Source organism: Lolium perenne, chromosome 6 (assembly GCF_019359855.2).
Source record: "Lolium perenne isolate Kyuss_39 chromosome 6, Kyuss_2.0, whole genome shotgun sequence".
Classification (NCBI taxonomy): domain Eukaryota; kingdom Viridiplantae; phylum Streptophyta; class Magnoliopsida; order Poales; family Poaceae; genus Lolium; species Lolium perenne.
In genome coordinates, this window is record NC_067249.2 from 257916919 (window position 1) to 257942450 (window position 25532).

General features: G+C 49.1%; 2 protein-coding genes and 3 pseudogenes across 2 annotated transcripts; 3 read left to right on the top strand and 2 right to left on the bottom strand.

Annotated features, from left to right (window-relative positions):
• Positions 1–332: 332 nt before the first annotated feature.
• On the bottom strand, positions 333–1380 carry LOC127309168 (RING-H2 finger protein ATL1-like; annotated as a pseudogene).
• Positions 1381–3098: 1718 nt separating this feature from the next.
• Positions 3099–4732, top strand: LOC127309796 (uncharacterized; annotated as a pseudogene).
• Positions 4733–14055: 9323 nt separating this feature from the next.
• LOC127309797 (uncharacterized) lies at positions 14056–15564 on the top strand (annotated as a pseudogene).
• Positions 15565–17375: 1811 nt separating this feature from the next.
• LOC139832715 (uncharacterized) lies at positions 17376–21869 on the bottom strand. The gene is made up of 3 exons (XM_071822534.1): positions 20825–21869; positions 18974–19442; positions 17376–18759 (listed from the first exon to the last, which is right to left on the bottom strand). The coding sequence occupies exons 1-3, from the start codon at positions 21867–21869 to the stop codon at positions 17376–17378; spliced, it is 2898 nt and encodes a 965-aa protein (XP_071678635.1).
• A 2987-nt stretch (positions 21870–24856) lies between these two features.
• LOC139832716 (uncharacterized) lies at positions 24857–25483 on the top strand. Its single transcript, XM_071822535.1, has one exon. The coding sequence runs from the start codon at positions 24857–24859 to the stop codon at positions 25481–25483; it is 627 nt and encodes a 208-aa protein (XP_071678636.1).
• The last annotated feature ends 49 nt before the right edge of the window (positions 25484–25532 follow it).

Here is a 25532-nt window from a genome sequence, read left to right on the forward strand (position 1 = left end):
TGTGAGTACTGCAAGAAATGCTAATATAAAGATGGTTGTCAGATACGGTATGTTGTACAAAGTACAGGGTTTTCAAGTATTGTAGTATCTGTATGCTCCTACCCTATTGTTTGTTGGGCATCGTTTTGTTGAGGCAGCACAGTGGATTCATTTTATAAGCGCAGACTTCAGATATGCTTCTTCAGAATATATTGGTTTCTGAACTTCAAATAGTATACATGCAAAACATGTTTTTCCATTGTTTTTGTGGACTCTGAAGTGTTGTTTTTGAACTTCAAACAGATACGGTATGTTGTACTGTACAAAGTATATGGTGTTCACGTATTGTAGTATCTGTATGCGTCAAAAAGATGAATAAAATATGTCAGTCTGTTTTGCACGTAACATGTCCCGAGAATGTGTAAGCCTCCCGTGTGATCAAACTGAAAAAACACTCACAACCTACAAATTACTTCACTGCTGCCACTGCCACTGCCACTGCCATCTCCATGGAAGTGAGCGTCGGTCTTTGTGTTCTCCTTGCCGGCTTGCTCATATGCAGCGTCACCTTCCGGTCCGTCGGCTTCTTCGTCAGGGCTGGCGACCTGCACCTGGATGAGTACCTCCTCTGGTCTCTGGCTATGGAGCTCAAGATCTGCTGTTGGAACCTGTGTGGTGCTGGTAATGGCTGCCCTGCAGAGTGGGCAGTTTGCGTTGCCCTGGAGCCAGGTGTCGATGCATTCCGCATGGAAGACATGGAGGCAGCTCGGGAGGAGCTTGATCCTCTCCTCCTCCTGGAACTCGCCCAGGCACACCGCGCACTCGCTCGTGTCACTGCCAGTGTTGTCGTCGTCCTTCACGGCTTTGCTGTACCTGAACGCCGGCAGCGCCCGGATGGCCATCTCGGCGAGCCCGTGGTGCGCCTCGTCAGGCGCCGGCCCGTGCACCACCGGGAGTTCGTGGGTGTTGCTGTGGCGCCTGCGGCGGCGGGACAGAGAGATGATGAGGCGGCTGCCGGATTCGGGGGAGGTGGTGGTGTGCCAGGTGAGGCAGCAGCGGATGACGAGGACGTAGTAGGTGAGGAGGAGGGCGGAGATGGTGAGGATTCCCAGCACGGTGAGCACCAGGAGCGGCATGCTCGTGATCTCGAGCGAAGCGTGGTGGTGAGACGCCGCCAACGCGGACGACGCCGGAGAAGAAGTTGAAGGGGCGAGTAGTAGCGGTAAGGTGCCAACGGCGGCGGGAACAGCAGCGCCGACGGCATTGGGAGGACAGGATCCGTGCCTGCTGCATCCATGGATGGAATGGATGGATGGATGGATGGATGGATGGATGGATGCTATTGCTAACTGAATCAGGCGGTGGTAAACAAGAACCTGCAGAAGCAGAATGCACCAACAACCATGGAAAGGGTTGATCGATGATGGCGTTGGCGCGATGCGACATATGTAATGGTGTGCTGCGTGGATTCGTGTTTGAATCGGATGGGTCAGGTAGATAGGTAGGCGGGAAGAAAGAACGGGACAGTTAGGAAAAAAGATGCACTGATGAATTGTTGCGAAAGATACAGAATTGGAACCCAGAAGAAACTATTGTACTAGTACTGAATTTCAGCTAGTGTAGAAGCCTAGTCGTGGTCGTAGACAGCGATCATTTCCCAACAATGAGACGCGAACGCTGGACAGGTCCTGGAAAATCATGTCCCCGTCGTGGTTTCCAAAGGGGCACCGCGAGGAAGGGAGGCAGCCATGGCGCTGGAGGGAGAGTGGCAGCGCGTCAAGCTCAGACTGAGCCGTGGAGGTGAGTCTGGGACTCTGGGTTGAAGAGGTAGAGCTAGCTGGGCACCACGGTGAGCGAGTGGTTGGTGCAGTGAGAGAGCAGAGCTGGGACACGCGCGAACAGGGGGGCAGCGGCGTGTCAGTTGTCGAACCAAAACGACGTTGCGGCCCCGTGGCCAACACGCACATTGGTGAGGCCTCGGCGCACGACGAAGACGCGCTTGAAGGAGCGCCCGACAGGTGTACCGGATGGCGACGGCGGCTTTCTTTTTCTTTACATATGTCTGCGCCTTCTGAAATTGTAGTATTAGCAAACATCCTCCGTGTCCGTCTCCTCCCCAGGAGGAGGATCGGAGGAGGCTATAATAAGCTCAGCCAAGGCGTCGCCGATTGTCCGCACACGAGCGGAGCATCAGTTCAAGAATAAATTTTGCTAGCGCTTTGTTCACCGACGCAAGTTTCCTCCGTTGTTCTTTTTTCGAGATCGGATCACCATGAAGTCCAATACGGGTCGTCGCCGCCACCGACGTGATGTAAGTCGTTACCTGTGTTTTATTACTGTTATTTTCCTTTGATGCAAATCAATTTATCAATCTATCACCGATGACTAAGTTTTTACCCTGCCTAAATGCAGTTGCAGAAAGCAGCTGTTATTGGGGACGCGCTAAGGGTGTGTTCGGTTCCAGAATTTGGTGGAACGGAACCGGTCCGTTCCGTGCCTAGGACAAGTTCCTGTGTTCGGTTTGGTCGGAGGAACGGAACCGAGTAGTTCCTAGGAACGGCATATTCCTCAGATATGCGGAATGTACCCATCCGGCCAAATCGGTAGAACGGCGAGGAACGGATCGCTAACCAGCCAAATTAATCCTTCATTAGCACGCGGTAGGCGACGGGAGGCGACGGCGGCGCGCGTGCAAGTGGCGGCGGCGGTGCTCGCAGGCGGAGGCGGCGCGCGTGCGGCGGTGGCGGCGGCGGTGGCGCTCGCAGCGGAGGCGGCGTCGGCGCGCGCAGGCTGCAGCGGCGGCGCTCACAGCGGAGGCGGCGGCGCGCGCGGAGGCGGAGGCGGCGCTCGTAGGCGGAGGCGGCGGCGGCGGCGCTCGCAGGCGGAGCCGGCGGCGCGTAGGCGACGGCGGTGGCGTGCGCAGGAGGCAGCGGTAGCGCTCGTGCAGTTTCCGATTTGATGTTCTTTTTCCTCCATTAGCCAGTTTTGAGTCAAATTAGCCCGTTTTGAGACAAAAGACAAAGTTTAAGTATAATTATGGCTATTCCGTTCCGCTCCGAATTCCCCCAACCGAACAAAAAATGGAACCGTTCCGTTCCTCAATTTTGTCTAAACCGAACATGGGGTCGGAACCGTCCCGTGACCTCGGAATGGAACCGTTCCGTTCCATCCCCTCCGGTTCCAGAACCGAACACATCCTAAGCGAACCGCCCAATGATAGGCTAAGCGAACCGCCCAATGATAGGCTAAGCGAACTGCCCAATGACTTGCTACTCAACATCCTGGAGAGAATGGACACGCTCGACGCCCTCAGAGCATGCATCGTCTCCAAGCAAATGCAGAAGCTCCCCGCCATGCTCTCGCAGATCGCCATTGTTCTCGGCAACTGCGAGTTGGTCCGAAAGAACGGCGTCGTGGCTGATGTGATCGACAAGATCCTGAGGAAGAGGTCTCCTGAGATCACCATTCGCAAGCTGAAGGTCAAACTATACTTTACTCCGAATGACTGTCGCTCAGTTGGCAAATCTGTTGGCCACGCCATGGTGACCCAGAAACTGGATGCAGCTGAGTTTGAAATTTTGACACCCAAGAATTCTTTTCATTGCAAGGATGCAGACCTCCTGAACTTTGCTAAGGAGTTCAATACGTTCCTTGCTGATTGTCCTGATGCATTTTCTGGTCTCACGCGACTGCAACTGCAGAATCTGAGGTTTGGTGAAGCAGACATATCCAACATCCTTGGCACCTGCAAGCGGCTGGAGTCATTGTCTTTCTTCGAGTGTGACGCAATCGGTGCTGCACGTAGAACATGCTCGACTCGTTGAGCTTGGTATTACCTATGGGCAATTCAAAACAGTGCAGCTCGACTGTCTACCAAGCCTCCAACGGGTGACCTATAATTGGCTCCGTGATGAAAACCCCTTGGTTCTTGGTTTTGTCCCTCACCTTTCGAAGCTAAGCCTCACTAATACACGTCTTTCAGACAAGACAATCATGCTAAGCCAACTGCTTGCAAATGTCCACACTGTACGTGAGCTGTATCTGGATTTTCGAAGTGAAAAGGTACTCAACTCCAATCATCTATCTGTTCTTGTCACCGTTTATATGCAGCAGTAGTTCTATCACTTGAAGGTGCAATTCATGTACAGCTTGTACTCATTATTACTTTCTTTTACATGATCCAGATTTGGCTTCGACCAGAATGCCGTTGGGTGCTCGGCCCTGTGCTCGCTGAACTACACACAGTTAATCTTAATAATCTTCCTGAAGACTGTGATCTCGCTTGGACAATGTTCTTTCTTGAAGCTGCACCAATCCTGGAGGAGCTTTGCATCACGGTATGGGATCACAAGTGTTGTAGAGAGTCGCAGAAAAGTTTCTCCAAGAAAGTGGATGTGAAGTGGGTGCCATCTTCTATTGGTTTCAAGCACAAGAATCTGGCCAAGCTAACCATATATGGCTTCCAGCCCGACAACAACTTCACGGCATACATAAGGCGTGTCATGAAAACTGCAGTAAACATCCAAGAGATTTCTCTGTACGATAGGAAGGTGTGTAAGATCTGCGCTGAGAAATTTCCTCATGTCAAGGTCCGTCCTTCAAGCTATCCGCAAACAGACAAGGAGAAGGATTCATTGAGGAAGAAAATCACCGAGGCATCGGCGATGATGGCTTCCCCTTCCGTGATTCACTTCCGGTCATAAGTTCTCTCTATATAAAAGTCAATAAATATTTCGTGGCATCGCCACGATCTACTCTCCGTGTGGTTTGAAGGAGTCCCACTCCCACTCTCACTAACTTTTGGTTTCTGAGCTCATATGTGAACAGTAAAGTCCAATAAAATAGCAAACAAAATAAAGGAAAATCTGATTTTTTACAATGAACATGAATGTGTGTTCTAACTGCACGCGGAATTTCGCAGAGGAAAGACGTGTAGCGGTAGTCTGTGAAAGGAAAACAAAACTGAGTGCTCTAAAAAGCTTTTCTTTGAGCACTGAATTTGTTCGTTTTGCAGAGACCACCACACGGCTTTTCTCAGTGACATTTTGTATGTTAGAACACATTTTAGTCGCAGACGTCAGTAGCGGAAGACCTCGTCGTCGGAAGTTTAGGTTGGACCAGCGGGTGGGAAGCGATTAGAGATTCTAGTTGTGTATTCTTGTATAACTGTAAAACAAAGATGTAAAAATAATGTATTTGAGCTTCTCGAGATCCACTGTGCTGGTTTAGGCCTGTATTTTAGTGCGCGTGTAAGGGTACATTGCCCCTATGTGTGGTTTCGGTAATTAATGACAACCCCTATGGACTAATGTTTTCATTGAGTTTATATGAAGGAATATTCCATAGGTACTACTTGCTCTCCATGTGTTGGATTCAAGTATGGATGCCATGAAGATAAAGATATACCTTGTGATTTGGCATCAAGATCATCGGTATGAAGATATATTTGTGATATGATCAAGAAGAAGAAATGAAGATGGAGTTCTTATGTGGAACTCAATATTAGCCATGCTCTATCTCAAGTGAGTATGAGAAGATACAAGGTTGAGTTGGGCAAGTTCAAGATGAGCATCTTGAGTGGATCACATGCTTGAAGCTTGCCGTCCATTTGGTGATAATGGACATGTGAAGATGTGCATCAATGTGGCTTTCCCATCATAGTGTGTGGGGGAGTATTTGTGAGTCTTCACGAAGCAACATTGATCAAGTAAGGCATTCCGGCTTGAGTGAAGCTTGAAGAGTTATCATCAAGATCAAGTGGGATGCGCAAGGCAAAGGTATGACCTTGATAGGTTTTCCTTTTACCGGTCTCGAGGTGGTTGATGGGAGACCGGATTATAGGATAGATAGCCGCACTATTAAGAGGGGCTTTCGGTTGGGTAACTTGATCACATCGTCTTAGGGAGCTCAATCCTTGCATGCGTTGCATATTCTTATTGCTTCTTGGTATTTCTCGGTGTGAGGTTCTTGAGCTTGTTGCTAGCTTTACAACAAGCCCAAGTTCATCGAAAACGGAGTTCACATGCATCTTCTATTGCGTTTTCGAGGTTGGGTGATTTTACCGGTTATTCATGAAGTAAGGTTCTACCTTTTATATTCATGATAAAATCCCCTCCTACAGATTCTTGGGTTTTCACTTTTCATAAGATAGCATTTGTTGTTATCTTCCAAACAAAATTGGTTTCATGCGATTCGGAGTTCGGGAGCATTTGTTATTAAAGAAAAGGGAAAAAGAGAAAAAGAAAAGAAAAGAAAAAAAGGAGGGCGTGGCAGCCGGCCGGCCGCCCGGTCTGCCGGGCCGAGCGCCGGCCCACCCGGTCACCGACCGGCCTGGTGACCGGTGCCATCCGGGCGACATGCAGTGGCCATTGGGCCCGTGACCGGTCGGAGGCCCGGTGGCCGACCGGCCCGCCCGCGCGCTCCCGGTCCAACCGGCGCCTCACTGGGCCGCCTCCGCCCCACCGGCCCACCACGGCCTCCCCAGCCTCCGCGCCGCCCGCGCGGTGATGGGCCGCCTGCCCGCCCGCGCGCCGCGGCCGCCTGCCCGCCCGCGCGCCGAAGCCCTGCTGGGCCGCTCGCCCACATGGCCTCAGGCCTTATCCGCCGCCCAGCGCGGCCGCTGCCCAGTCCGGTTGCTGGGCCGGTCGGACCGGGCCGCCGACCGGGCTCCTCAGTGGCCAGGCCGGTCAGCCGGCCTGGCAACCGGCTGGGCTGTTTTTTAGCTCGTTTTTAATGCGTTTTTCTCCTGGTTTTTTCCCCAACAGCTCTATTTCTCCCTTTACTATAAATAGGCTTCTTCCACCTTGAGCCAAAGTAGTTCTTCCCATTCTCTCACCTCCATTGTTGCTATTTGAAGAACTTGCTCTCCCCCTTGATTCCTCCAACCATTCTTGCTCATATTTGAGGATTTGAGAGAGGAGATCTAGATCTACACTTCCACCAAACCGTTTCTTCTCTAAGTGAGGGAATCTCTTGGGATCTAGATCTTGGAGTCTTTGGTTGACTTTCCCCCTTGTTCATCCTCTCCAATCTCATCCTAGCATTCGTTGCTTTGGTGGGATTTGAGTGTGAAGGACTTGAACACCTCCGGTGTTCTTGCTTTGCATCATTGCATAGTGTTGAGCTCTCCACCACGATTTGTTCGAGTGAGAGACCGTGAGCTTGTTACTCTTGGAGGGTGACCTCCTAGTTGGCTTGGTGATTGGTGCTCCGGTGATCTCTTCAAGAAGATTGTGAAGAGGCCCGAGCTTCTCCTTCGTGGAGCTTGTGAAGTGGTTGTGGAGCTTGCCATCTCCGGAGCGGAGGAAAAGCTAACCATAAGGAAAGGGCCATTATCCTTCGTGGGTGTGGTTCGGAGAATAGGGTGAGCCTTCGTGGCGCGGGGAATCCTTCGTGGGACCTCCACTCCTCCAAACGTGACGTACCTTGTTGCAAAGCAAGGGAACACGGGAATACATCCTCGTCTCCGCGTGCCTCGGTTATTTCTATACCCGAGCTCTCTTTCCTTGTGATAGCCATCGTGCTTGAAGTACATATATCTTGCTATCACTTGTGCTACATATATCTTGTGCCTATCTTGCTTAGCTCTAGCTGCTATTGTTACACTTAGTTGAGCTTAGCATATTTAGGGTTTGTGCTTGTAAACTAAACGATAGTTTAATTCCGCATTCATACAAGACAAATCCGCAAGAGTTTGTAATTGCCTATTCACCCCCCCCCCCCCCCCCTCTAGGCGACATCTCGATCTTTCAGCGCGAGTATAAGTCTCTCGGTTTACAGGCGCGCGGCTGCTGTCTCGTCCAGGCCCGGTTTCGGGGCGTGACAGACATTCTCCTACCTAGACGACACGGATATGAGCGTCAAGGTGTTCGACCACACGCGCTGCCGCCGACACGACGACGACAATGAGGAGGACGATTGAACACGTCGAGTGTTCTTTCTTCGCAGCGAAAATAGGCACGAAGATTTCTGGATGTTCTTCCTCGAAAGGACCAACATAGCTATAATTAGCAGCTGGATTTTTCAGTTTGGGTGACTGAGAGTGCTTGGGAGTGTTCTTTCTTGACAACGAACATACGAAATCTGCCGATGCCAACACTAGTTAGGTTTCCTCATTTTCCAATGTTTTAACTATGTATTAGTTTGTGGAAACCTTGTTCCAAACTATGTCTTAGTTTGTGTACACCATATTCCCAATTATGTATTAGTTGTGGAATGTTCCTTCTCTCTATTGAAATAAAAATGCAAAAAAACAAAAAAAGAGTAATTTAATGTTAAAAAAGTTTGAGGGCAACGTTTGGGGACGCGGCTGAGGAGCGACGTCTCCAAACGCGACATGAATAAAACACGTCCTTCAACCAGTGGCGGAGCCATACTATAGCTGTGTAGTCATATGACTACACAGATACATACACAGAAATCATGTAAACAATTACAAAAATTATATAAATACACGTATTTGACTACATAATTTGAACTAACTACACAAGGTTTATGTCCCGGCTCCGCCACTGCCTTCAACGCTTGATCCGACGCCGTTTGCAGACGCGGTTGGAGATGCTCTTAGCTACATTTATGTCCTATAGAATGAACATGGATACCGGGAAGTAAATACAATTTTCAAGATACGCGGCCCATGCTGAAAGCTGGACTGGGCTTTCAGTTTTTGTTTCTTCTTTAGAACTAGAACGATACCCGCGCATTGCAGCAGATATCTCTTTAAGAAATCTAATAAAATACATAAAATTTGCTTTATAGAAAATGCAATATTTAGTTGGTCATAGTAGGTGAGACACTAAATTTAATAGCCACGAAACAGATAGGTATTTGAAAATTTAAAGATCGTTATATTCTAGGGTTGTACGTGATTGATTTAGATAAGATAAAGAACCAAATTATATTGATGGCTTGCATGAAAAATGCATGCACATTGCCGCATGTTTTTGAAAATGTCATATATGGTTACATATAAGAACACATAATTAACATTGAGTTTAATTCGCAAAGAGTTTATTTGGTTGCCAAAGTATTTTTGTGTTCAAGTTGCACATGACTTAACTATGTATGATATAATAGGAGGGTGCGATATTATCAATCGAGCGGAAAAAAAGATGGCATTGCTAATTTAATGGTTAAAAATAGGTAATATAAATATCTTGCATGTAGAGATAGATAATAAATAAGAACTATTAGTGGGATAAGGTGGACAAATGATTGGCTAAGGGAATATGTGATATAGATAGCTTGCATGTTAAGATTGACAAATATTAATTACACTTAGTGGAGTTTTATTTTATAAGAAGTATAGATAGACTGGGCTCAGGTATTGGAAAGCCAGCGGAATTGACGGAATAGGAGGAGGTTGAACCGAGGTAAAAGAATCCTTGACGGACTTAATTTCCGACTCCGATCCAGTGAAAGTGTATCCTAGGGTTCCAGCCCGTGTATATAGATCGGGACGAGCCGGCAGCCTCGACCGCACCCAGCGATTCCCCAATCCAACTTCGAACGAGCGCAAGATCTTTCGATGGCCTGCAGGGAAGGTCAGATGGAGAGCTGCGGCGGCCCGGCACCGGCACCGGCGGCGACGGGAAAGCCGTCCAGACGCAAAGCGGATCAAGAATACTCTTCCTCAGAGGCTACAGATCATCAGAAGGCCGACAAGACGGTGGCGAAAGCTGTGCACCAGAAGACGACGGACGCGGACGCCAGTTGCGACTTCGAAGATCGGCCCGACGACGAGGACGTGATCAGAAACTTCAATAAGATGGGCAGGATGAAGCTGTTCACGCCCGAGTTTATCGAGGATTTGAAGAAGGAGCACCGCATACACACCGCACTCTGTCTGAAGCACTACGAAGACGTGCTCAAGGACGAAGAAGAGGAAAGCAACGCTGCTGCACAATCGTCAAGCTAATGCGCATACTAGTATCCCTGACAGGAAGAAGAGGAACGCGAGGAGTCTCCTGTGCTGTTAAGCTGTTTGCAACTGCTATTCTAGCTCCAGTGTTATCTGGAGTAGTACGTATTATTTTTTTTTTTTTGAGGGGATCGGAAGGGGAAAAAACCCCTACCTACATTTTATTAAAAAGGAGCTAAGGCAGCTCAAGGAGTTACAAAACCAGAGGATACAAGGGTGGACCGGGAGGAATATTTACAAAGAGAGGGACACCCAAACGCGCTTAAGCATCAAGCTGCCCAACCTAAAAACCAGAAAGAAAGTGCAGATTTCTCATCTTTCCTAGCTCTATGAGACCAGAGTTTACAAGTCTCCCAGCATTGCTTGGCTGTAACTTGAATTGGAGCATCGATATTGTCAAAAACCTTCCTATTTCTTGAAAGCCAAATGCTCCACAAGGATGCAGTGATCACCAAGTCCGAAGCTTTCTTTTTCTGAACCACACATCTATCCCTGGCAATGTCAAAAATATCCGATAGCTCGGTAATACCGGCCAGGTCAATCCCTAGGAGAGTTAAGATTTGGGTTGTGTGATCACAATGCAGTGCAAAATGCTCAACCGTCTCCCTGGCGTTGCATCCAAAAGGGCAACTATCATCGGTAACAATATTCTGTCGTAATAACACCGTCCTCACTTTGATCCTTCCTTTGATGAGAAGCCAAGCAAAAAGTTTACCTTTTTTCGGTGCAGCGCACTTCCAGATCGAGTCTGCACTCACATGCCTTATTCCCCCCCAATTGATAATCTTGTACAAATTGCGGACGGAGAAAGTGCCAGATTTATCGAAACGCCATCCTCTCTTATCAACTTCTGAGGGCCGAAGAGTACAGGAATGTAGGAAGGGCAAAACCACATCCCTTTCTTGTGCTGCCCTCTCAGAGGTGATATGAAGTAAAGGAATGGTCCAAGAGCCATTTCTCCAGCAGTCTGCGACTGAAATGTTTGGTCTGGTGGCATGTGAGAAGAGGGCTGGGAACTGAATGTAAAGAGGTCCATCTGTTGTCCATTTGTCCTTCCATAAGGAGGTACTTTTTCCATCCCCAAGCTGCACACAGGTTGTGTCTCTATATGTGTCTATCCGCCTATTGATTTGTTTCCAGGCTCTAGTATGGTTTACCGAGTCGTCTCCAAAATCTTTATCCTTTAAGTGGGCAGCCTTAACCCAATTGGCCCAGGGAGTATTGGGTTCTGTCAAAAAACGGTGGACAAATTTTGACAGAAGGCATTCATTCTGAATTTGTAAGTTTTTGATACCGAGACCACCTTCTTCAAAGCTTCGGCAGACATAATCCCAAGCCACTAAACAGTCGCTACCATTGGTAGTACTTTTACCTTTCCAGAAGAAAGCTCGCATCAGTCTCTCCAACTCGTCTAAAACCCAACGTGGGAGTTGGATACATGACATAAGATATGCAGGTAAGGCGGTTAAAACTGACTTTGTAAGAGTTAATCTCCCTCCATGAGTGATAAAGTCCAGTGAGAAACCTATTCTTTTTTCAACAGAAGAAATATAAGGGAGGAAAGCCTCTTTTGGGAGCTTAGAATCCGAGAGAGGTAAACCCAAATAAGTTTGGGGAAAAGAAGCCACCTCGCAGCCAAGAGCCTCGGCAATTTGTTCACTTTCTTGCAATAGTACGTATTATTATCACAAGCTTTGATTGTACTTAAAATTGTTGTATCTGACTATCCTGTACCGCGGGCTATTCCCCTTTGAATATACTACTTCCTGCGGTCCGATTTAGTTGATGCGATAGCACGTTTTGCAAAAAACCACCTCAACACGTCTTCCTCGGTCGTTCCTCTTGCTACACTGGCTCCCTCTCACGCTGCCCAGCCCCCGCCCCCCACCTCCATCCGAATTCGCCATCTTACTTACCCCTGCTGGGCTGCCGCTGCCTTGCTCCCAGTGCTTATGCCGCTTGCGAAGAAATCGCCATCGGGAAAGGTTGAATTTTTGGCCTCCCGCATTTTTCCGGTAACTGCTCGGGCCGCGATCTACGCCCGGTACTACATCATGGCGGTTATTTTCCGGTATCGGGCTGGATGGGGGTTATGTTAGAGTTGCACATTTCCAGTTCGCTGCATCACTTCAGAACGGTTGGCGGGAAGGAATCTTCAGCTCAGAATCTATCCATCCTCGCCACCAACTGCCGGAGACTGATTTTGGCCATCCCCACGTGCCAGCCCGCCAAGAGAGCCATCATCATAGAGACGTTCTCGGTATAGGCAACGCTATGCTGACGGCTACCCTCGGCGTACTCCGGCCCGTCCGCGTAGGCCTGGACACGCGTCCCTCCAAAGTAATGTTCTCTTGATAGGAATTGGTTATCCTCGTGTAGTTGCTCAATTAGTATCCAGTGCATGCCTAAATCGTCAGTTTGTGTTATGAAGTATTCATGCTTCAGTTAGTTGAGAAATGGGGGTTGCTTGGTGTTCCGGGCATCACAGCAGTGCTTTTTGCCTGTGGAGTCGCCGGTGGAGGGTTGGAGTGGCCAACTCGGGATGGTCGCCGACGTGGGGGTCCGACCTGAATAAAGGCGGTGGTCCTAGGTTCTCTCTTGCGTGAAGACGAAGACCTACCGGAGGCCTGGACTCGTGATCTAGCCGGAGTGTTGAGTTCCGGAAGGCTCCGCCGGCGAATGTAACAATGCTTTTTGCCTGGAGTTTGCTGGATCGGTGGTATTCGGTGGTGCGCACCCATGCTTTTATTCCGACCGATTGGTTCTGGAGGGAGCGGCGCGAAGCTCTTTTTCTGTGTTGACATCAAGTGACTATGGATCCATGATGAAAGTCGGAAGAAGAGAAGTTCATGAAGGCCGGAGGGGAGGACTAGCTAAGGGAGGTTCAAGTCTCCGCGTTGTTGAGGGACTTGCTTGGTGTTCCGGGCATTACAACAGCGGTATGAAAGTGGGGGCGACAACACAGGTGAAGTTCAGAGTCCTACCTTTCAGGGTGAAAACCCAAGGTCTGGCCTTAACTGGTTGTGCCTGGCAATGACCTTGTTGGAGGCATTGTTTTGAGAGCGGGGACTATCTTCAGGGTGAAAACCTAAGATCGTTGATCGGGCGACGATGGTGTTCGCGCACTGTTCCCTTCTTGGAGGCGTCGTTTTTGGAGATTCTGTATTTCAGGTGTTGTCTTGGCGGTGGATGTATTGCTGTTGTTAGGCCCGAGATACTGTAGCGGGACTTTTGTTTCTTAGTTTTTTTTTGGCTGTGTGCATCCGTAGTGCCATTAGGGTGGTGCGTTGTTGCAGAGGCTGGGTGTAATTGGTATCGTTTTGATATTAATATATTCCCTTTATCGAAAAAAAAAGTTAGTTGAGAAATTAAGATATGAGACTGGTCTTATGCTTGCTTGCTGCTGATTGTAAGATCATGCCTATCAAGCGAACCAATTATTAGCTCCTGCCAGCGGTAGTTTGATTTTCAGTGCATGTATTCTTTTTCGAAATGGGGATATTCTTGTCTCTGCATCAATTGATGCATACGGTCTCATTTATTTCATCATTTAGTGCAGGTACTTCTATATGTTTGCATTCTTTGCGTCATAATAACTTGGGTACATGCATCCACAATAGTGAAATATGTTTTGATTTGATATCCTTCCCGTAATAATAAGGGCAGTGCTTGGAAGAGAACAGACGATGCGTTTGCAACAACAAATTCTGCCTCCCATTTTCACTGTCGACGCAACCTGCCTGTGTACTTGTGCGTACACGACAGACGAGGAGCCCAGACGTTGGTGCTCGACCGAAGCGGACGACCAGCGCGTCAGGGCGTTGTAGAATTCGCAGAAAAAAGGGATCAAGTCCGGTTCACATTGAAACCAGCGCTGTCTCTAAAACTACAGAGTCGTGCGAAAAAACAGGAGCAAATCAGGCGATCCCTAGTGGAATAGGATTCGTAAACCTTCGAATCGGAAGGGCCATAAATAAGAAGTTTTTGCCCAGTTTGTTATTTTGTAAGATTGGATCACTATGAAGCTCAATAGGGTTCGGCGCCGCCACGGCCGTGATGTAACTGTAAGTGGATTGCTTGCAAATTGTGTGTTCCGTTCTTGTTTATTCCCGGTTTGATCTGTCCCCGATTGACCTTTTTTCTTCTTCCCCGGTTCGATGCAGATAAAGGAAGAAGCAGCGGCCAACGGGGACATGCTAAGCAAACTGCCCAATGACGTGTTGCTTAACATCCTGGAGAGGATGGACACGCTCGACGCCCTCAGAGCATGCGTCGTCTCCAAGCAAATGCAGAAACTACCCCCCATGCTCTCGCAGATCGTCATTGTTCTCGGCAACCTCGAATTGGCCCGAAAGAATAGTGTGGTGGCTGACGTGACCAACAAGATCCTGAGCAAGAGGTCTCCACAGATCACCATTCGTAATCTGAAGGTTAAAGTATTCTTGACTCCTAATGACTGTCGCTCCATTGGCAAATCTGTTGGCCTCGCCATGGCGACCCAGAAACTGGATGCAGCTGAGTTTGAAATCGTGACGACCAAGAATTCTTATTATTGCAAGGATGCCGACCTCCTGAACTTTGCTAGGCAGTTCAACACGTTTTTTGCTGATTGTCCCGATGCATTCTCGGGTCTCACGCGACTGGAACTGCAGAATCTGAGGTTTGGTGAATCAGACATACCCAACATCCTTAGCACCTGCAAGCGGCTGGATTCATTGTCATTCTTCGAGTGTGACGTAGGGATTCATGGGGACATTCAGTACTGCATGTAGAACATGCTGGACTAGTTGAGCTTTGTATTACCTATGGAAAATTCAAAACAGTGCAGCTGGAGTGTCTACCAAAGCTCCAGCGGATGACCTATAGTTGGTTCCTTGATGATAACCCTTTGGTTCTTGGTTTTGTCCCTCAGCTTTCGAAGCTAAGCCTCAGTAATACACGTCTTTCAGACAAGACCCTTATGCTAAGCCAGCTGCTTGCTAATGTCCGGACTGTACGTGAGCTGTATCTGAATTTTCAAAGTGAGAAGGTACTCACTCCAATCATCCATGTGTTGTTGCCACCGTTTATATGCATCATTAGTTACTTAAGTGGGTCTTTTCATGCAGAGCTTGTACTCATTATTACTTTGTTGTTACATGTTCCAGATTTGGGTTCGGCCAGAATGCCGTAGGGTGCTCGCCCCTCTGCTTGCTGAACTACGGACCGTGAATCTTGACTATCTTCCCCAAGAATGTGATATTGCTTGGACAATGTTCCTTCTTGAAGCAGCACCATTATTACAGGAGCTTTGCATCATAGTATGGGATCATAAGTGTGGAAACGAGTCACAAAAGAGTTACTCCAAGAAAACGGATGTGAAGTGGGAGCCATCTTCTCGTAATTTCAAGCATAAGTATCTTCGGAAGCTAACCATCTACGGCTTTGAGTCTGACGGCAACTTCATGTGGTACATCAGGCATGTCATGGAAGCTGCGGTGAACATCAAGGAGGTTTCTCTGCACGACAGGAAGGCCTGCAAGTTCTGCGCTGAAAGGTTTCCTCACATGCAGGTTCGTCCTTCGACCTATCGAAGAAGCTCTGAGGAAAAGGATTCATTGAGGAAGAAGATCACAGAGGCATCGGGGACGATGGCTTCCCCTGCCGTAATTCACTTCCGGGCATAAGTTCAGCATCGTCTGTATGGTTGAAGGAGTCCCACTGCCACTGCTCCATAAATTACTAGTTAACCCGTGGGGACAAGGAGTTTTGGCCTCTGAGTTCATCTGTAGTGCTAGTCTGTGAAAAAAATAAGATAAATCTGAGTGCTCCAAAAAGCATTTCTTTGATCTCTGAATTTTGTTTGTTTTGCACAGACCACAACACGGTCTTTTCACGTTGAAATTTTGCATCCATTCATGTCTTTTCTCTGCGAAATTTAATCTTTTCCTGACAGCGAGCTCTGTTTCACCATCAGTTGTACCTGATGGCAATGCTTCTCTACGCCTCTATTGTCAAAAAAAATAAAAATACCCAGCATTATTTTCCTACTATTCCCTGGAGCAGCTCTACGCCTCTACCACTGACTCTTCTCACACCCGTACTCAACATCGTTGAGCTTTCTTCTGGAGATTTCTCTTCCATAGATTGTTTTGCTTGTCCTAAGATACATCGTGCTTACTAGATTAAAGAGATAAAATTGTTTGACTGTTTTCAGATCATAAAAATGCAACACGTCCTGCAAGAAATTCAGTGGAAACAAGGGTACATGGGTCATTTACGTAAACCAAGCTAAGATTTCGTGGTGTCTGTATTCTTGGTATCTTTCATATGCTTGCAAGTCACAACTAATACTTGGTTGTCTTGGGAGTAAATTTCTTTTGGTTACAGAAAGAACCCACATGTATGTAATACTCCTTGTCTCCTTCATACTTCTTTGCTAGGAGATTCGTTCAGCATTCTACCAATAAAGAATGGGTTAATTAGATAAACGCCATTAGAGCTACGCGTTTTAATAAGCCAAGTGATCGCAGCTAACCTAACCTAACCTAACCTCCCTCCCGTGGCGCTCCCCAGGGCGCCGCCGGGGGCCAAGCCCAACCACCGCACCCTCCCTCCCTCGAGCAGACTCCCACCCGCCGCTGCGGCCGGTATCTGCCACGGTGGCGGCGGCCCCTGGCGCCGAAGGTGCTGGGGTGGAGGAGCGACGACGTTTCTTCGGTGCGGCTGGCGCGGCATCGACGACTTTCGGCGTTGGCAGAGGTTGGGGTGGCGTCCCCAGCCTGGCGGCGGCGGCGCTACTCGCTGGATGGCGGTGGCTTTGCTGCGGGTCTAGGTCCCCCACCTAGGCCCGTCGTCCTGTGGCAGCGCGGAGGGGCGTAGGGTAGTTGATCGGTCGGTGGAGGGTTGCGGAGAAGGCGCTACGGCAGCGGCGGTCCTCGGTGGTTGCTGCCGGCGGCGGCCTCAGTGCAGCTGGTGGCGGCGCGATCAGGGCTGATCGCGGCTATGTAGCCTGCTGGTTCCCGCACCCCAGGGTCATTCGTCTTGCCGAATCTTCGATGTGACAGGCGGCGAGGATGGCCGTTTGCTTGGGGGCTCGGCCTGTGTAAAGGCGGTGGTCCTAGGGTTCCTCACGCGCCAAGACGAAGACCTTCTGGATGTTGATCTTCTTCATCGAGCCGGAGTGATGAGTTTCGGAAGGCTCCGCCGACGAATGGAACAGTGCATCTTATGTCTGGAGTTCGCTGGATCGGGTGGTATTTATGATCGTATGAGGTTTTGGGTTGAACGATGCTTTGAGCTGCATCAGCTTCGTGTTAATATAGCCAACAACGGCGAGGATAAGTACATAGGTTGTTAGCAACGTACGGGAGAGAGATCTATCGTTCTATCCTTATAAATTGGATAGGAACGATCACAAGGAGTCCTTAGTATCTAAACTACCTCTCCCGTACGTGACAACAAGGATTACAACATATTCGCTAACACCCCTCCTCAATCACACCTTCCTTAGGTTGAGATTGTGTTTAAACTCTTCAAGTTGCCGTGTTGGTAATGCTTTGGTGAAGCCATCTGCTACCTGATCCTGTGAAGGAATGAATCTGATTTCTAGCTGTTTGCTTGCGACTCTTTCTCTTACAAAGTGAAAATCTATCTCAATATGCTTGGTTCTGGCATGAAATATTGGATTAACAGAAAGATAAGTTGCACCCATATTGTCACACCATAGACAGGAAGTTTGATTCCTCTTGACGCCGAGTTCTCCCAAGAGAGACTCAAGCCAAATTACTTCTGCTGTTGCATTTGCTAGAGACTTGTATTCAGCTTCTGTACTTGATCTTGACACGGTTGCCTGTTTTCTAGCACTCCATGAAATCAAGTTAGGCCCAAAATACACAGCAAAACCACCTGTAGACCTTCTATCATCTACACATCCTGCCCAGTCAGCATCTGAGAAGGCACTTAACAGAGTAGAAGATGACTTTCTGAAGGTTAATCCAAGATTCACTGTTCCACTGACATACCTTAAAATTCTTTTAACAGCTGTCCATTGCACAGTGGTGGGTGCATGAAGAAACTGGCATACCTTGTTAACTGAGAATGCAATATCCGGCCTAGTGAGTGTCAGATATTGAAGTCCCCCGACTATACTCCTGTACCTTGTACTATCTTCTGGTCCTAGGAGTTCTCCTTCTGTGACAGAGAGCTTTTCTGATGCTGATAGTGGTGTTGGTAATGGTTTGCATTCTCTCATTCCAACCCTGTTAAGCAAATCTGAAGCATACTTCTCTTGGGTTAGTGAAATGCCCTGATGAAACTGTTTTACTTCAATTCCCAAGAAGAAACTCAAATCACCAAGATCCTTTAGTGCAAATGCTAAACTAAGATCCTGAAGGAGACAGGCTATTGCTTTGTTGGAGGAGCTAGTAACAATGATGTCATCAACATAAACTAGCAAATATATAATGATACCTGACTTGTTATATATAAACAGTGATGTATCTGCCTTGGATGCCAGAAAACCAAGCTCTTGTAACTTGGAACTCAATTTAGAGAACCATGCCCTTGGCGCCTGCTTGAGTCCATAGAGTGACTTGTCCAATTTACACACATGATATGGTGCATTTAGATTTTCATAACCTGGTGGCTGCTTCATATATACCTCTTCTTCCAGAACACCATGGAGAAACGCGTTCTTCACATCTAGTTGCCTCAAACTCCAGCCCTTAGAGACTGAAACAGCTAAAACAAGTCTGATAGTAGCAGCTTTAACAACAGGACTAAATGTATCTTCATAATCTATACCATATCGTTGTTTAAAACCTTTAGCTACTAATCTAGCCTTATATCTATCAATTGTCCCATCAGCTTTCCTTTTGATCCTATAGACCCATTTACAATCTATAAGATTTCTTCCTTGCTTATGAGGTACTAAGTGCCAGGTTTTATTTTCCATTAATGCCTTATACTCCTCATCCATAGCATTTTTCCAATTTTTATTTTTAAGAGCTACTTGCAGATTTTCAGGTTCACTAGTTAGACAAGACAGACCGTAACGAATAGTGCCATCGCTGTACATTTTTGGTTTAGAGTTACCGGTTCTGGATCTCGTTCTGTAAACTGGAGGCGGTGCAGGTGCTGCAGGCGGTGCAGGCTGGTCTGCAGTTGACGCGGATGTAGAAGATCCGGATCCACCTGATCCTGCTTCTGCTGACGTACGAGCAGAAGATCGCGCGGGAGAACCCACGTCGGGATCCTGGCCGCGTGAGGACTCTGGCGTTGCTGAGCCTGTCGGCCCGCGCCACGTATCCTCGCCCGCGTCGCTTGAAGCGTTCGAAGCGGCGGGTTCCTGGGACGCGGCACTGCGCGTCTGACGAGCGACAGGGGACTGTCGCGTAGCTGTCGTGGTCCCGCGCGTGGTCCCTCGCGACGTGGCAGTTCCAGACTGCTGCGCGTCGTGTCGATGCTGAGCGCCTGGCGCGCGCGTGGATCCCGGCGCAGATCGCCTGCTGTCCGAGGTTGCAGGCGTATCCGCCTCGCTCCGCGTGCCATGACTGCGTGGCTGCTGTTCAGGGCTGTTTGGCCTTGTTTCAGCATCAAATCGCACCGAATTTTCTTCTGCTGGTTGCTGCATCTGAGAGGAAACCAAAATACCAGGAATTACAGAGTCATTAGGTGTTAGCTCAGTGCAACGTTTTTCCCCCTCATGAGATGACACGGATGGGTTTTGGAGAGTCTCTGGTAGAAGTAGGATTTCTTGACGAAGACCAGATCCAGCGTTGGGATGAAGAGTTGAAAAAGGAAACACGGATTCATCAAAGACGACATCACGTGAAATATAAACACGGCCAGATGTGATATCAAGACATTTAACCCCTTTATGCATGTTACTATAACCAATGAAGACACATTGTTTGGAGCGGAAGGCAAATTTCCGTGAATTGTATGGTCGAAGATTGGGCCAACAGGCACAACCAAAAGTACGAAGGGAGGCATAATCAGGGGTTTTGTTAAGGAGCCTTTCCATGGGTGTCTCATGATTAGTGACTTTGGAAGGCAACATATTTATCAAGTGTGTGGCAGTGAGGAAAGCTTCATCCCAAAATTTTAATGGCATAGATGCATTTGCAAGAAGAGCAAGGCCTACTTCTACAATATGGCGATGTTTGCGCTCAGCTGAGCCATTTTGTTGATGGGCGTGAGGGCAAGAGACATGATGTTCAATGCCAATTTTTTGAAAAAAGGAATTGAGTTTCTCATATTCACCACCCCAATCAGACTGTATGGCAAGAATTTTCTTATCAAATTGGCGTTCAACAAGATTCTGGAAATTATGGAAGACCTGAAATACATCAGATTTCTTCTTAAGGAGATAAATCCAAACATATTTGCTAAAATCATCAATGAAGCTTACATAGTATTTGTATTTGCCAACAGAATCGGGGGCAGGACCCCAAACATCTGAGAACACAAGTTGCAAAGGGAAAGTGGATACACTAGTGGATCGCTCATAGGGTAGTTGATGACTTTTAGCTCTTTGACAAGAATCACAAATAGACTCAGGACTAGACTTAGTAGAAAAAGGAAGCTCATAATTGCTAAGAATTTGTTGAACAATGCGAAAGGACGGATGTCCTAGACGATCATGCCACCGTGATGCTGAAGGCTTGGTGACACTGAAGGCTTGTTTATTCTTGATTGATGATGATGATATGAAGGGATAGAGGCCTCGTATGCATCTACCCTTAAGCAGAGTTCTCCTCGTTGCCCGATCCTTAACATAAAAATACCAAGGATGAAATTCAATGTAGACATCGTTATCAAGAGTAAAACGATGAACAGAAAGAAGGCTTTTTGTAGCATGTGGAGCATGAAGAACATTTTTAAGGTGTAATTTTTTCGAGGGGGTGTTAACAATTGCATGACCAACATGACTAATGCTCATACCTTGTCCGTTGGCCGCGTGGATTTGATCGCGGCCTTGGTACTTCTCCTTCATTGTGAGCTTGTTGAGCTCACCGGTGATGTGATCGGTGGCACCGGTATCGCCGTACCAGTTGGTGTCCACGCCATAAGACGCCGAGTTGGCGCCCTTCTCCTCCTCTTCTTCTTCGTCGTCGGAGTAGCTGTGCCAGCACTTCCAGGCACCATGCCCGGCCTTGCCACAGATCTGACAGGTGACGATGTCGCGTTCTTTTCCGCCACCCTTGCCACCGCCACGACGAGGGTTGCCGTTGCCACCACCGCGGCGTCCATGCCCGCGGTTGCCATAGCCACGGCCTCCACGGCGACCACCGTACTGGCCGCGTCCACGTGGTCCTCCTCTGCCACGTGAAGCCGAGTTGACGGAGGAGCCTCCCACAGCACCATCAGTGAGGAGCTCTATACGGCTGTCATAGGCCGCGACCTGAGAGTACAGATCGGCCACAGTGAGATCTGCGGCGCCGTTGGCACCGATGGCTGCGAACAGTGGGTTGTACTGGTCATCGAGCCCGGCGAGGAGGTACTCCACAAGCTCTTCTTCATCAATGGGGCGACCTGCTGCTGCAAGTTCGTCGGCGAAGCCCTTCATCTTTGTGAAGTACTGGGCCGCCGTCATGTTCTCCCGCTTGGTCCTGGCGAGGGCGACACGAAGGTTTGACACCCGCGTGCGTGACTGGGAGGCAAACATTGCCTTAATCGCCCCCCAGACCTCAGCTGCCGTGTCCATCCCGATGGTGGAGACGAGGATGTCCGGCGACAGGGTGTTGACGAGGAACGAGAGGACCTGTTGGTCCGTGGCCAACCACGCGTCGTAGGCGGGATTGGGCTCCTGGCTTGGCTTCCCGTCTTTCTCAACGGTGATGGTCTCCGGCGGTGCTTCTGCCTTTCCGTCGAGGAATCCGAGCAAGCGGGCGCCACGAATCGGAGGGAGAACCTGGGACTGCCATAGCAGGAAATTGGTGCGGGTCAGCTTCTCACTCACGCTCAAGCCGGCGAGGGGATTTGTCATGGCGGCGGAGGAGGAAGGGGCTGCGCACATAGAGAGGCTAGATGTGTTTTTGGAAGACTAGCTCTGATACCATATGATCGTATGAGGTTTTGGGTTGAACGATGCTTTGAGCTGCATCGGCTTCGTGTTAATATAGCCAACAACGGCGAGGATAAGTACATAGGTTGTTAGCAACGTACGGGAGAGAGATCTATCGTTCTATTCTTATAAATTGGATAGGAACGATCACAAGGAGTCCTTAGTATCTAAACTACCTCTCCCGTACGTGACAACAAGGATTACAACATATTCGCTAACAGTATTCGGTCGCGCGCACCCATGCTTTTATTCCGGTCGTTTGGTTCCGGAGGGAGCGGCGCGAAGCTCTTTCTCTGTGTTGACATCAAGTGACTATGGATCCATGATGAAAGTCGGAAGAAGAGAATTTCATTAAGGCTGGATGAGAGGACTAGCTAAGGGAGGTTCAAGTACGCGCTGTTGAGGGACTTGCTTGGTGTTCCGGGCTTCACAGCAGCGGTATGAAAATGGGGGCGACAACACAGGAGGAGTGCAGAGTCCTACCTTTCAGGGTGAAAACCCAAGGTCTGGCCTTAATTGGTTGTGTCTGGCAATGACCTTGGTGGAGGCATTGTTTTGAGAGCGGGGACTATCTTCAGGGTGAAAACCTAAGATCTTTGATCGGGCGACGACGGTGTTTGAGCACTGTTTCTTTCTTGGAGGCATCGTTTTTGGAGAGTCTGTAATTCAGGTGTTGTCTTGGCGGTGGATGTATTGCTCTTGTTAGGTCTGAGATACTGTAGCGAGACTTTTGTTTCTTAGCTTTCTTTTTTTGTTTTTAGCTGTGTGCATCCGTAGTGCTATTAAGGTGGTGCGTTGTTGCAGAGGCTAGGTGTAATTGGTATCTTCTTGATATTAATATATTTCCTTTATCGATTTTTTTTTATTTCGACGCACTACATGTATGAATTTGCCGTGAGTATGTGTCATGGCAAACTGACGGCTCACGGAAAAACAGGACTCCGTCTGCGCACAGCTGCTCACGGCAAACTATTGCAACTCCGTAGTACTACATGTTGCGATCGAAGCGAATTTTCTGTTCCGTCTGCGCTCGACTCGGAAACACTAACGACTCGCAACCCCGTGTATATAGATCGAGACAGACACCGTCACCTCGACCGCACCCAATCCAACTTTCGATCGAAAGCGCAGGTCCAGATCTTCTCCCACCCTGCTAAGTCCTCGATCCTTCATGATTTTTTCAAAAACCTTCTTGGTCAGCCTATTCACACTTCCAGCTCCCTCAACCTTTTCGCCCTTGTGGCGTCTTCTTCCCTCACCTCGGCCCAAGCTGCCTCTTTGGTCCGGCCTTTCTCTCTTGACGAAATTAGGGTCGCTCTTTTCTCTATGAACGATACCTCCAGCCCTGGTCCGGATGGCCTTGGTCCGGCCTTTTACAAGCGCCATTGGGACTTGGTGAAGCATGATCTGCTTGAGTCTCTCACTGCCTTCCACTCTCTATCCACTGATCTCAGGCCCATCAACAAGTCCCACATTGTCCTTCTCCCTAAAAAAGAGGGCGCTAACAAACCTGACAACTTCCGTCCCATATCTCTTCAAAACTGTTGCCTCAAGGTCCACACCAAGTGCCTCACTCTTCGCCTTTGGGAGCTTATCCCCTTCTTGGTTCACCCAGACCAGACGGGCTTTATTTCCGGACGCTCTATTGCTGAAAACTTTGTCTACGCTGCTGACATCGTCCAAGCTTGCCATAAGCGCAACGCCCCTGCTGCTGTCTTTAAGCTGGACTTCCGTAAGGCCTTCGACTCTATCTGCTGGGATGCTTTGGACAAAATCCTTCTGGCAAAAGGATTCCCTGAAATCTGGCGCTCCTGGATCCGGATGCTCAATGAATCCAGCCAAACCGCTGTGCTTCTCAACGGCATTCCTGGACGCTGGATCCAATGCCGCAGGGGGCTGCGACAAGGTGACCCCCTCTCCCCCTTCCTCTTCAACATTGTCGCGGATGTTCTCCAGCAAATGCTCCTCCAAGCCTCTAGGGAAGGCTTGCTCCTTCATCCCCTCGTTGATGATCTGCTGTGCCCGGTGCTTCAGTACGCTGACGACACCCTTATCATCATCAGGGCCATTCCTGAACATGTGGCCCACCTCAAGGCGGTGTTGGATTCCTTTTCGGCCGCTACGGGTTTGGTCATCAACTTCCACAAGAGCACCTTTGTCCCCATTAAGACCGACGATCAATCTGCCTCTCACATGGCTTCCACCTTCGGCTGCGCTGTCTCCTCCTTCCCCCAGACCTACCTCGGCCTTCCGCTGTCTACTCACAAGCTTCGCCTTGCTGACTTCGCTCCCATTATGACTAAAAGTGACATGCGGCTGTCTGGATGGCGAGGTCGCTGCCTCCCCATTGGCGGTCGCCTGCTTTTAGTCAACTCGGTTCTGACATCTATGCTTGCTCATGCTATGAGCGCCGGCATTCTGCCTGCTGGGGTGGTGGAAGCCATCGACAAGCGGCGTCGCTCCTTCCTCTGGACGGGTGAGGAGACTTGCAATGGAGGGCAATGCAAGGTGGCTTGGACCGAAGTCTGCACCCCCAAAAAATTCGGGGGCCTTGGAGTGCTCTCCCTGCAGGCTCAGAATGCCGCGCTTCTGTCCAAGTTCCTGACTAAGATGCACTCAACCTCCTCTGCGCCTTGGGCCTCCTGGTTCCGGCGTAATTATGGATGGAGCGCCTCTAGAGACCTTGGAGACCATCACTACCTCGACACCCCCATCTGGAAAGACATCGTTGCTGGCCTCAACACCTTCAGAGATATCTCATCTCATCTGATCTTTGGTTCGAGTCATCCCCCCTCAACCTTCGTTTCCCCCACCTCTTCTCCCACACCACCCGTCCCAATATTAGTGTAGCTACCGCTCTCTCCTCTAGCCTTAGTCTCTCCCTCGTGCCTCGCCTCACTGAGGTCGCTATGACCGAGCTTCGTACCCTCACCACCGCCCTAGGCTCTGTGGTGCTTCGCCTCGACGTCCCGGATTTACGTGTTAGCCGCCTCACTAACAACTTGCTTACAAACAAGAATTTCTATTCCAGTTTTTTCAGCAACCTGCAGTTGGACGACATTGCGACGAAGGTTTGGAGGAGTGCAGCACCCCTAAAGTGCAAGATCTTCTGCTGGCTTGCTAGGAAAAAGCGTCTCCCCACCAATGAACGGCGCTTCCGCCACCACCTTGGCACCTCTGCTACCTGCCTCTCGTGCCCCGGAGATGAAGACACTGACCACCTCTTGCTTCACTGCCCTAGGGCCAGTGAAATCTGGAGGCTCTTCCACCGCGACTTCGACGACCATGACTATGCCACCTTCCCTGACTTCTGGCTTCTACGCTGCCGCACTTACGAGGAGACGACCATCAACACCGCCATCGCTTGGAGCATTTGGAAGCGGAGAAACGCCCTCACCTTCAACGGCGTCATTGAGGACATCTCCATGGTTGCCCAGCGCTGCCTCGAGGACATCCGGCTCTGGGCTTTTAGATGCACTACCCCTGCTTCCTCTCATCTTCTTAATTCTTGGTGTAACGGCTATGATCCTCCCTGAGATCCTCCATCCCCCCCCCTCTCTTGCTCCCTCCCCACCCCATACCTCC